Raw genomic sequence first — 13,700 nt, forward strand, 5'->3', positions numbered from 1 at the left:
ATCCTGATTTCGATGCTAAATTTCAGTTTTAATTAATAATTTGGTAGTAGGATGTTTTCTTGTTGCAAAGGTTATAAAATATTATGGATGAAATAGATTACTATATAATCTATTAAAGGTAATCAATATAGTTTTATGGTTTGTTTTATTTGAGGTATTTTAAAAATGTCCGATAATTTCCGATTGAACAAATGCTGCGTATTTAATGATCCGCAGAAGATTACATACAAATGATTGACGATTGTAAGTTGTAACACAGGCATACAACTTTGATATAAATTCAGATTGAAAATTTTTTGACCTTAGAAAACAAATTTTGGCTTATTTGGCGCAGCTATAAATATGGGAAAATCAAAGAATAAACCTCGAGTTAAAGGAAATGCACAACCAGCGAGTAGCAGGTTTGGCTTAATTTACTTCACAGTTCACATACTTTTTAGATCGAATTCTTTATTAAATGTTATTTTTTTATTGCCTCCTTTTTATATAGTCGAGCTGCAGAAATTATTGCAACTAGTGGACAAGCACCAATTCAAAATTTAGGAGGTTTTGCACAGTTCTTAGGTGGGACAGCATTTTCGAGCACATCAACTTTAGCAACAAGCGATATAGATAGTGCTGTTAGTAATGCAACTCTCGATCCCGAGTTGGTCCTTATACTTAAAAGGCTATCTAAACGTGATCCTACTACTAAACTAAAGGCATTAGAAGAATTTGAAGCATATTTAAAGAGTAAAGAAAGAAATGAGAATGAATTAACTGGAATTCTTGATTTATGGGTAAATATATGTAAGGATTCTTATTGTTTAATTGATTTTGATTCTACAAAAAAAAACAAGAGCATTTACTTAGATATTATTTAATATACAGACGAAATTGTTTGTTAAGTTGGGAATTGATGTAGATCGTAGAATTAGATATGCTACATATTCTTGTCATCTTACTATTGTGAAAATAATAAAAAAACGGATCGCACCTTTTCTTAAAGAAATTCTTCCTGTTTGGATAATTTCTTTGTTTGATCAAAGCAAAGACGTTGCTAGGGTGGCTAATGAATCATTTCAGGTTGGTCCTTAGTTGAAGTAATTTTGTTAGTATGAAGTTAAGAAAGTTAATTTAAATTGGATGTTTTAGGCAGCTTTTCCACCTGAAAAACGAGTCGACGTTCTGGTTTTTGGACAGGAAGAAATATTATCTTATATTACAGATATAATTTTGTATAAAACTCCGGAAACGCTAAGTAGGTTCCTCTTAATATTATTGTTATAATTGAAAAAGAATTTAGATTGAAAGTCGATATAAAGAATTAGAAGTAAAGTTTTAATAAATATGTCCTGTTTTAACATTAGGTGATCCCAGATTTACATCAAAAGAAGACATGGACTCTAAATATCTTAGAGTTGTTGCAAGTTCATATTATTCTCTTGCTCATATTATAAGTCAATTAAAAGAAGACGAATTGGGAAAAAGCGCACAACAATATGATAATTTGTTTGATCATAGTAAATTTTGGGCGAATTTGTCTAATGACACTTCAGTCGTGCGGAAATCTTGCTATAGTTTAATAAAAGTTTTGGTGAATAGACGGCCATGTAAGAATATATGTTAAAATTATTTTTTTTTGCTTGCTTTAAACGATTTAGATTAATATTATCATTTTTTTTTTGTATAATAGCTGAAATTGAGAAACGATTAGATATGTTTAGTAATACATATCTAATGAAAGTTTTTAACGATAAAGATACAAGTGTTCATGGAGATCTATGGGACTCTCTTCTTGTATTTACCAAACGTAGGTTCATATTATAATTTTGAATTTATATATTACATGTACTTTTATATTTGCTTACATATGTAATATTTGCTTGCAGAATTTCCTGAGTCTTGGTTAATAGCCAGTAAAAAAAAGCCAATGTTACCAAAATTATATAACTTTCTCCGATCCGGTGCTTATGGTTCAGTGAATATTTCATATCCAAGTATATTAGCATTAATTAGTCATTTTCCTAAAGAGGTTTGTTATAGTTAATCTACCGCTTTATACAATTGAAATATTATTAATTGATAAAGGTTTGATTTACCAATTATATTTTTAACTTTTAGCTAATAGATTCTGATACACAATTCTATGAAGAATTTTTTTCGAATTTTTGGAAAGGTCTATTAAGTCCTACCATTGATCGATTCAATTCTAACGTATTTCTAAAAGCATATTGTGAATGTTTGATATATTATATCATTAAGTTAAGGTGAGCTTATTTCTATTAATTTTTCTTTTTTCTAATTAAGAATATTTCTTGCTGATATTTTCCATACCAAATTTGTCTAGAAAGTTAGAAAATGAAGATAAACAGATTTTTGTTGTCGAAAACAAATTTTTTGAATTACTAGAGAATTACTTAGTGGCATTTAAGGTAGATAAAAGAAGACTTGCAATATTGTTATTCTAATATAGTTTAATAATGCGATATTAATAATTTTTTTTTTTTATGAATTTAGTCTAATACCAAATTTCAGACGGAACAAATGTGTTCTACCATAGCAATACACATCTCCATATTGTCTTCCAAGTTACAAGGGAAAGGTTTGTTATTCGTTAATAAGTTTTTATTATTTTATTTAATATAATTATCTTTTAAAATAATTTATTCTTTTAGGCGTATTAAAAGTTTTATCCGAAGTGCTTGAAGGACTAACTACACGAGTTATAACTAGTGGAACTGTTCCCAATCCTGGTCCCAACGTTGAGAAAGATTATATCGAATTCTCTCAAAGACTGTCAAGTCTCCTTGTTTCATTGATGGAAGATCAACAAGAAAATAATGAACTTTATATTATGGTTGGTTGTAATTATAACTTTATTATAATATAAATTGTTAATTAATTTGCAAATTTATTTTAGGTGACAGCTCTTATAGATAAGAATTTCTGCTTGGCATTAAATAGATGTAAAGAGAATAATGGTATATGAGCTTTGATATATATATGTATTTTATTAATTTTAGTTTAATTCAGAATATCATTATCTAAATATTTATTTAATATTTGATTAAAAGGTTGTTCTATAGGGTTGAATCTTTTGTTGCTAAATTTGGCGAAGAATTTCCCCAACTTTATTTTTAGCCACTCAACTACCAAACAGGTATAGATCTCTATAAACGTATTATTATTATGTTTTTGTTATATTGATAATATATATTTGATGATAACAATGATAGGCATTAGACGATTTTATCGAAACCACATTCAACAATCTTGTTATAACTTGCCCATTAGATGCAATTGATTATTTATTTGAATTCTTTTCGATACATTTGACTTACGTACAAGAATCACAAGCTCAGAAAAGATGGCATGATCTCATTCGAACTTTATTAGAACTCGATGAGTTAAAGGAAAAACTCGAACGTGTTCATCCTTTAATAATTAAAGTAAGTCGTGATAAATTAATTTTTCTTTGCAATATGTAATATTGATATCAAGTATTCTTAGCTAATTTAATTTGAATTAGGTCTCTAATATTAAACTTTCGAGTACATTGATCAATGATCAATTTAATGAATTTCTAGTATTTCTCACTAATGAGTTAATTAATGATAAAATTGATACAACTACGAAAGAGTCAATTGAACATGTATTAGAAACCTCCCTTTTATCAAAAGGTAATGCGCTAAAAATATATTATGTCTATAATTATTGGTCATTACTAACTTTGATAATTTAATTATTCTCTGCTTAAGTTTCTTTGTCGGATCAAAAGACTAAGTTTGAAATCGTTAATCACTTTTCAAAAGCAATTGTTGCTTTTGCACATTCTTATTACGTTGTTACTGAAGATTCTGTAATACGCGATGATGTTATAATTTTGATTTTGCATATTTTCACAAAATTATGTAATGATTTGCAATTCATGGAAATTTTATTGGAATCCCATTTATTACCAATTTCTTGGGCAATATTTGAATTAACTTTTGTAGAGACTCATGAAGGATCTGATTCAAAAGTTTTTAAAGATATTGAATCATTAGTTCAAAATTGCTGGAATCAACTTTCAGATTCTTGTCGAGCTCATCAAAAAGAAGATGTGGTGTTTAGCCACATTTCACAACAGATCAAAGAATCTATTTTGAATATTCAATATGCTGTCAGGTAATAAAGCATGGCTTCATTTATTGAATTCTTAATGATTGGGTAATTAATGTGCTGATTATTTTTTTTTTAGTCCCACAAATTTTGCACAACGTGTTATTAAATTATGTACAAGTCTTTATCAACATGAAAATGCGACATCACAAGAGCTCATTGCACCTTTCCTTCTTAGCGACAAAGAATGGCGTCAACTCAGTGAACCTTTGTTAACTTCGTTTGTTAATCCTTCTTTAAATATTATTGATCCAATGATACTTATTACTTCCAATGAAGAGAAGCAAGCTGATAATCAATTTGAAACTCAATCTAACATATATGATACCTATGGATTAAGCGCTTATGCGCGGTTAGGTCTATTTGTGATAGAATTAATAAACAAGATTGGTATCGAGTCATTCTTTGATGTCAAAAATTCATCGATCGATGGAGAAAATAGACGATTGACTCATTGGGTGCTTTCAGAACTATTGTTGATGCATGTTTTATGTACTGATATTTATCGGTCACGTAAGAAAGGACATCATCTTTGGGATGCTACCATTACCGAAGAAAGTAATTACCATGGGTTTAAAGCATTCCTTATAGAGTTTCGTACGATATTAAAACAATATGTGAAACATATGGTACAAAATATGTCTATAAATTTACGATCACTTGCGACAAATATGAAGACCGGAAATTTATCTGAGAAGTGTCCAATAATTGATTTATCAAGTTTATTTATTGATATTTTGAGGCGTTCACATGAAAAATATTCGTATTGTTGGGCAAGAACTTTGCATATTTTATTATCGATTATCTTGAAAGAACTAGATGTAACTATTGTTGATGCAGAAGAATTTTTTGAAATTGTTGAATTGGAATCATCTAATTGTGAGTCTAAGCAATATTTTTTTTTTTACTTAAATCATACAATTCCGCAATTTTTTATCTGTTTTATTAATCAAGAATGATCAACTATTAGATAATCTTGTCACTAAAATGGCTTTAATCTTATCATTAAAACAATTCCTTGAAACTTCTAGTAAATTCAAAAATTTTCAGAATAATCTGGTTGATAAGTTATGCAATTTAAGTGCAACTGATATTTTCAATATAGACGCAAATAATGGTATTATTTTCGTTAATTAATGTTCAGTTTTTAACATCATATTCAAAGTTCTTAACATTATTTACCTCATTTTAAGGACAAGAATATTTGTATCTTTTGATAATAAGCACAACAAGAGACGATGAGTTTTTCCTGACTCCAAAACGTGCCATAGACTTATTGGAATGTATTTTGAAATGGCATGATGCTGAGGGTGATAAACTATTGTTTGACCCTAAATATTCCCATATTCAAATTCAAATTTCGCGTCTTTTTATCTCCATCATTTTACAAATACAAATTTCTCAAGAATCACATTGGAATTTTATTTTCCAGTGTCTACAGAATTGGTTAAAAGTATTGATTTAGGGTTTTTTTTGCTTGTTTATATTCTTTGTCTAATTTCTAATTTGTATTATTAAATATGTAGGAAAATGGCCATTTAGTACTTCGATATGAAGCCATTTATTTATTTTGTCGTTTAAATTATTTGCATGAAACTGTAGCTAAATCCAACAAGGTAACTTAATGTGAATTTATATGTGCTCATAATAAATGTTTGTTGTTATGCATTTAAATTAATGATTAATTTATTAAATGAAGTACGGATCTGAAGATACATCAGACAAAGGCTTATATGTATGTTTCCCTGTATATAAACCTATAATAGACGAACAACTCTCATATTTCTTGTTTCAAGAAAAAGGTATATTTATCATTATTAAAATTATTTTGGTCTTGATTTTATATTAATATCACATGAATCTTTATAAAGACCATCAGAAAGAAACTTTTTCAGAACAGTACAATGAATACTTGGAAATTTTATGTGAATCATGTCAGAATTTGTCTAAACCGTTTTTAATTAATAAAAAGGATGAGGTATTGTTTTTAGCGTTAATATAATCCTTTTTTTCCGAAATACTTAAGTGTTTAAAATATATTGTTTAATTTAGCTTTATTCCTTGTTAACGGTGCCTCATGATGGAATTCAAAAATGTTCTTTTAAGCATCTTCATGTTCTAATTATACAAAAGATAATGAGATTATCGGAAGAATTAGAATTTACGGATGGTTCATATTTGTTTAATCAATGATTTGTGAAGCATGTTGCTTAATATATTATTTAACATATTTTTGTTATATTATTAGGCGAAACAATAAGTGCGGAGTTTGATAAGGGATTGATACCCTTAATTATACAGACACATGAAAGTAACTATGTTACCCACTCAGCAAGTACTGATGTCTTTGTAAGTATTATTTTTGTTTTTTTTACTAATTTATTTAATATATTTGTGTATTTATTCTCTCACTCTGTTATTAGACTGCACACAAGATATTCGGATATTTGCTTGGTTGGATGCTTGTTTTTGATCACTTTGAATATGCGGTATATAATTCTTGAACGATTATCTAATTTTCACTAATTGATTTTTTATCTTATTATCTTATTAAAAATTTCTTTTGTTTACAATTAGTCATATAAAGTTAAAACGCAACTTGTATCATATCTTAAAGAATCAAATAAAACGTCGAATTTATTAATGTTTATATTCGATACGCTAGGATTGTCTGAATTTAATAAGCCATACGATCTATCAAAATGGGATATATCTGAGTTTTATATTGAAGGTGATATTATATTTTAAATATTTTATTTTATTTTATTTTTTTAAAAACAAAATATTCATCATTATTTTCGATTTATTAGGTTTTGAAATTCAACATAGTTTTGATCTTGGATTTCCTTTGCTTTGCGCACATTTGTATTATCGTTCACTAAAGCATATACCATCAATTGTGAGGTACGTAATCAGAATTATAATTACATATTAGATTATGTTATTTATTAACAAATTTAATTTAATTATAATAATTATGATAGAATATGGTGGTCAGAATGCAAAAAACGGCAATTAACTATTGCAATTGATAGGTATTTAATAAATCATTATAATTAATTCTTGCGTATTCAATATTAAAATTTTTTATTGATAATCATTTATTGAAATTTAGCTATACAGAAAAATATTACAGTCCAATTATAATTCAAGATCAACTTGAAATGCTTCAAAGTAAAGATGTTAGGTCGCAATTAGAAGATGAAAAATTTATGATAAGGATCGCTCGTAGTTCAAATGAAGTAATTGCTTCATATATTGTTGATGAATATATTATGGAACTTAGTATTAAAATGCCAGTTAATTTCCCATTACGTCAAGCGGAATTTAATACCCTGGAAAGAATTGGTACATCAGAAGTTGCAGATCTTAAATGGGCAAAATTGCCTGTTCAAACCGTGGTTAATTCTCGGGTAATTTGATATTTATTAAATCATCGTACAAGATTTATCTCTATATCAAATTATAATATATTTTTATTTTTGTGTAGAATGGTAATTTGGAAGTTGCTTTGAATTTATTTAAAAATAACATAAGTCTCCGATTTAAGGGAGTTGAAGATTGTCCTATATGTTATTCTGTTGTAAGTCTCGATGATAGATCTTTGCCAACCAAAAAATGTATTACTTGCAAGAATAAATTTCATGCATCTTGCCTTTATAAAGTAAGTTTATTTTGTTATTTCACCTCCTTTTATCACGCTGTAAGCAATTAAGCCCATATTACTATTATATTTAATACTAATTTATATATCATTTTTAAAATTCATAGTGGTTTCGTAGTTCAAATTCGACAAGCTGTCCTTTATGTAGAAGATTATTTTAATTGTTTTATTTTGTTTAAATATTACGTAGTTCACGAATGAAACGAATATAAAATATTTATTGTTCGTTTCGCCAATTATGTGACCGAATTTACGAGACAAAGATAGACATTATCTATTAAATATATCTGATATAGAGTTTTAGCGGGCTTTTATAGTATTATCAAATATTAATCTTATATTAAATTAATCTTATATTAAACATCGCCTGAAATTGTTGCAATGATTACAATTTACAAATTATTTTTTTTATTAATATATATAGTCTTAATCAGGAAATATTTTTATTTGCGAGCATATTCATAGATATGTCGTCTCTGGGCCCTTCCTCGATCATTATATACATATCATACATATCATGAGCTCGATCTTCAGCTTAGTCTTGAGGACCATACTAGGCCGGGAGTTGTAAATAATGTAATTTTAGAGGTGCTTTCAAAGAGCCATTAATCTCAACAAAAGTTGACAATAACCTTGAATATTTTCTTGCTTATTATTTTTTTTTTCATCTATCTTTGATTGAGGCATTATTATATAGGAATAACTTGAGACTTTTTCACAAATACCTATATCAAGCAAGTATCCCAAAGTCCTATCTCATCTAAAGATTTTGGAGAAAATAAGATAAAAAATCTAATAATTACAAAAAATTTTAGGAATAATATAGGATATAGGATTGGGATAATTGGATATATAATGGAATATAGAACATTGGAATAGGTGGGATTCTCCCATACTTAATGATAATACAAAGCAATGAAATTGAATTACAAATATGATAATTTATAGTTAATCCATAGGAAAAAAATTTAAGATTTTTAATATTACAAATGAAAATTGGATTTTATAAGATTAATTGGAAATGCAGATTTGATATAATCATCAATATTTTTATTTCAATTATAATTTACTTATTTGAAATTGAAAACTATTGGATAGATTAAAATTATTAAGAAATTATGCATTTTTTATGGTGGAATTATTATTAGTATTGTACCCATTATTTCAAAAATGATAGTTACAACTGTTGTTCTAAATATTGTTTTTAGTGTTTGATTTATTTAATGATTATAGTAATATTTATTCCAATAGTTATAAGAATCTTTGCTTTGGGAATTTTGTATCTGCTTCATAATTTCTGCTATTCCAGAAATTTATATATATAAAATATTACAAAATTATCTGCTCTATAATTACTGTTATTCCAGGAATTTTGTATATATAAAATATTATAAAATTATTTACTCTACAATCTTTGGTTTAGTAAAATTTATTATTAATAATATCTATATTATAGTATTTTATAACTAATAAATTCAATTTATTATTTGCCTGCTAATAATTTTGAATTTAAATTATCATATAATTAATTTCTAAATATAGTAAAAATTATCATAAAGTTCTATTATAAACCTTTATTTATTGTATATTAAGTTTAGTAGTAAAGTTTGACAAATTTAAATTTTATATAATAAGCAAATTACTTGTATTACAAATATTATAGAGACAAATTTGCCTGCTAATTTTTTAAGCAAAATTTTTGGATATTCAATTATAAAAGGATAAAATATAATTTATTAGAATTATTTTATTAAAAAAAATTCAATAATATAATTATATATCATTAGTAATGCTCTTCATAAGCCATTTCAAGCTATTCAAATCTTACTTAAAAAGGTCTAAGCTTTGCAAGCCTCATCAAGTTGCCCTTTTAGATAAAGTTTACTTAACTTGAAATAACTTATGAAAAGTACTAATCATTATGTAATAGAATATTTGCAAACTGGAAAAATGTTAACAAATTAGCATCCTTTAGTAAAAAGCATATAAAATAAATTGTGAATAAACTATTAGACCTAAAGATATATGGTTACTACTATTGTAAAATGAATCTAATAAGCTAAATTTCATCTTATTGTGATTATTAGATGCAAGTAAATTTTTTAAGATCAAATTTCTAATTTTAGTTTAATTTTTTGTTATAATTAAAATTAAATATTTACTAGTAAAATCAAAATAATGCTAATAAAAATTACACAAAATTGATTGTGTTACAAACTTCTCTTAAATTTTATTTGAAAAAAATATACAGGTTTAAAGTAAAAATTTTAAAATTTGTAAATAATGAATTATTTAATAATAATTATTTAGTTATTTAATTAAAAAAATAAATATCATAGATATAAAGTTTAAAATTAAAGCTATCTAAAAATATATAATTCATTATATTTTTCATTACACATTAAATTTAAATGATAAATGATTTTAATAGACAAATATGCCTGCAAAATCCTATAAACTAATAAGGAATAAATCAAGCAGTCTTGCTATTTCTATTTTTATAGAATTTGCTATATCTATAATTTTACTGTTATTTACAAAATGTTGTATTTTAATATTTAAACTCTTTCAAAATAGCTTATTTGATCAAAGCCCATAGTACTATATAAATATTTGCATTATACAATGAAAAATGTTCTATATTTTATATATTTTAGTTTAATATAGAGGTTAGACCAAATGCAGTTGTCATAGTCTTGTAGGACATTACTTTAGCCTAAAAAAGTTATATATTAAATATGAGTGAGTTTTTATACCAATTTTAAATTACACTTTCAATAGATATATGTATATATAAATATCTGATCATTTCTATGGATAGTTTTGCGTCAAGGACTTCAAACACTTATAAGATAGGTAATATCTCCAAAAATATTCATAGTAAATTACATTTTTGCCCATAGCTTGTCAATATTACTCCGATTTCCACCATTCAATTCCTCTTATTGAGATAATTCAAATGAAGCTATATATCCAATTGCAGGTTGTCGAAATAACAATCCCGTAATTTACATAATTTCTAAACTATCTCTATAATATGCTTTTTTTTAAAAAATTTTACTAATTAGGCTAAGCAAACTTGTTATGTTATCTATTTAAGTAATTTTGAGATTCTGATGTGATGAGCACGACACTCAAGATGGATGTATTTGCTGAAATAGATTCTAATTAGAATGGTTATAGATTAAATTTTGATTTATTTTTCAAAATTAATCAAACTTACTCTTTTTATAATTATTCCAAGCTTTAAAAGTATTTCAGTTCTTTCAGCAAGGCTATTGTAATATTTATTGTATTTACCTTTAGTGAGTAATGAATGAATATAATTTGTCAAAATTTTACAGTAAATAAAAACCACGCCCAAAAATCATTTCGTAATGGTTTATGTTTACCTACATATATATAATTTGATAGCATATCAACATGGTATGCTTAAATATATATCTGAGAATCATATTCTGGTCTTTCAGTTGGGGGTTTCTTTTTTAAAGATCATATAAAATATTACATATATGGACCTTCAGGCAACAGATTCTCAAAACTTTCGTCTGCCCCTCCCCTAAGTGCTATAGTATTTGCATTCTTTCATGGTAATGCAAGTAGTACAAAACCATTTAGGTCTGAAATTTCAAATTTAGAAGAGTAGTGAGCTGATTGTTAATAGTTCATACATTTCCCAATACAGTACTAATAAGTTATTTTGTTTGGCATATTAATTAACGCAAATATGGATTAATAAAAGAAAGGTTAATTAGAGCAACAAATATCAAAAAAACTCCGACCCACTTACTGGCGGCAAGCTGTTCTATAGTAACGTGGATGTTTTTGGCGGGTTCGATGATAAGAAGTGGAAAAGAAAAAATGTAACATGACTATTGAAATTTATGTTCCATTTACTTATAATAACTCGCAGATTTTTAAGCAGGTCCATATTCCAATGGACCCGAAAGTTTGGAGCGCAAGTAAGAGCAATTTCTGTTAAGCTTAGGAAACTTGGACCATCAACTTCTTGATCCGTGATTATATCTGTGGTTTGGTAAGTTCGGATATATAATAATTCATAATCACATGATATCAATTGTAGATTAACCAGATTAACCTAGTTACCGGTTTTGAGAGTGTTAAGATAAATCACATGATTTTCGGATTTAATCAAAAGCATCAAGTCGTCAAAATTTTCAGTATATATTACTACTAAAGAATCTATTATTCCTATACTATTTATCAGTTTTCGGTAATATAAAAATTAATCCACAGCCCGGTCTGCTAAATTTCGTACAATTAGTTTATAGGCTCCTCTCATTTTTATATAATACATCGTATGAACGATCGACAAATCCGTATCTGAATAAATTAAAAGCCTATTCGTCAAAACAAAGCCTTAATATGAGAAAGGTACACGACTTTCAGGATCTTATTATGCTAAGCCTCTGCACATTATAATATACATATAATCAATATGAAATACAAAAAGCTTCTATTCATATAATGTTTCGAAAACAACTCATCATTTTAGCTATTGTTATTCTAGTTCTCTCCCCAACTTTTACCTATTCTGCAGATGATGTAATCAAAAATGATTTATCTGGGGGCAGGATATTACTTTCTATTGTCAAGATGGAACAAGCCAAAGTTGTTGCTCCCAACTAGCGCACCGAATCTCAAGTGACCATCTCTCCCGATGCGCTTCAATTGTTCTGATAAATCATAGTGGTTATAATATGACTTTGGAAGTTGAAAATCTCGAAGATGGCCGCTGGCTCACACAAGAAGATTATGTTCATTATGTTGGTGCCAACAGCACTAACATAAACTGCCAGCCACGTAATCTTACAGATAATGAGAACGAGACTATTTCTAGTGTTACGAGTCATTTTCTCGGTGGAGTGAAAGGCTTTGCTAGTTTCCTCATACATGACGATATGACGAGTAAATTAAATATCTCCTGGGAAGTTCCTACAATTGGCACACCTCAATACGAATTTAATTTTCTTGGCGAATTATCTTATCAGCATTATGTTGTTAATAAGAACAAAACCTTTGATGATACAGTCTACCAAATTATAATTAATAAAATTAAAATTAATGAAAATAAGACAATGTCACCACCCATTTCATTCATTATTGCCATTGGGCTCCCTGTCATTGTAGTAATTATTATTGGAATTCTTGTCATAGCATTATGGTTTAACACACCTACACGTATACAACCTAGGCCAGCGCCTGCAGGTTTTCACACACGTGGACAACGCATTAGGCCAGGACCACCTGCAGAACACTGAGCGGCATTTGGGTAGTTGGGTTATTGTAAATCTTCCAGACAGTTTAAAATAATTATTAGATTTGCGTGCAATTTAAGCTAGCCCTTTAAGCATAGTCTCTGCTTTAATTAATAATTACAAAAAACATTGGTAAAAGTTATGTAAAATAGTATTAAGTAGACAGAAGTATTTTTATAAATTATTAATTACTAAATTAGTGTTAAAATATTCTTGAATAGCAGAAATCAGAGATATTTTCAATTTAGTGCGTATCTTAATATTATTTTTATTTGCTTTTTTCTGCACAAAATAAGGTATTTTTACACAACAATGTATCAAGATATTTTAAAAAATTTCTCTGATCTTGTTTTCTGCGCAAAACATGAAATGAAATGTTAAAAATTACAACCACGCAGCCAATTTTCCATCAAGTATGTACATTAACATATCCTATACCAGAGTCAGACAACCATACCAAATTGCGCAACCTAGAGCTTCCTTCTGAAACTATAACTGAGATAGAATATGGTATAGGCAAAACGGCTGGTACGTAAACTTTTACTAGTTTACAGTTATCACACAGAAAGGACTTTACTTATTGCTCTTCCATTAATGCCAAGAACAGTATTTGA

The 13,700-nt window shown here is 27.3% G+C and overlaps 2 protein-coding genes across 2 annotated transcripts; both read left to right on the top strand.

Moving 5' to 3' along the window:
* Positions 1–342: 342 nt before the first annotated feature.
* Positions 343–7,968, top strand: OCT59_003339 (uncharacterized protein; the record flags this gene model as incomplete). Its single annotated transcript, XM_025326251.2, has 31 exons — positions 343–401; positions 491–779; positions 871–1,065; positions 1,135–1,240; positions 1,350–1,592; positions 1,676–1,792; positions 1,872–2,014; positions 2,104–2,249; positions 2,330–2,414; positions 2,500–2,584; positions 2,658–2,839; positions 2,903–2,963; positions 3,057–3,142; positions 3,219–3,431; positions 3,512–3,662; positions 3,741–4,149; positions 4,223–5,022; positions 5,114–5,260; positions 5,337–5,596; positions 5,670–5,759; positions 5,843–5,945; positions 6,015–6,121; positions 6,196–6,313; positions 6,392–6,492; positions 6,567–6,632; positions 6,721–6,874; positions 6,954–7,047; positions 7,128–7,178; positions 7,259–7,556; positions 7,634–7,807; positions 7,915–7,968. The coding sequence occupies 31 exons, from the start codon at positions 343–345 to the stop codon at positions 7,966–7,968; spliced, it is 5,187 nt and encodes a 1,728-aa protein (XP_025177020.1).
* A 4,560-nt stretch (positions 7,969–12,528) lies between these two features.
* Positions 12,529–13,089, top strand: OCT59_003340 (uncharacterized protein; the record flags this gene model as incomplete). Its single annotated transcript, XM_025329177.2, has 1 exon — positions 12,529–13,089. One exon carries the CDS (start codon positions 12,529–12,531, stop codon positions 13,087–13,089), a length of 561 nt encoding a protein of 186 aa, XP_025177018.1.
* Between the last annotated feature and the right edge of the window lie 611 nt (positions 13,090–13,700).

This window comes from Rhizophagus irregularis, chromosome 11 (assembly GCF_026210795.1).
Source record: "Rhizophagus irregularis chromosome 11, complete sequence".
Taxonomy (NCBI): domain Eukaryota; kingdom Fungi; phylum Glomeromycota; class Glomeromycetes; order Glomerales; family Glomeraceae; genus Rhizophagus; species Rhizophagus irregularis.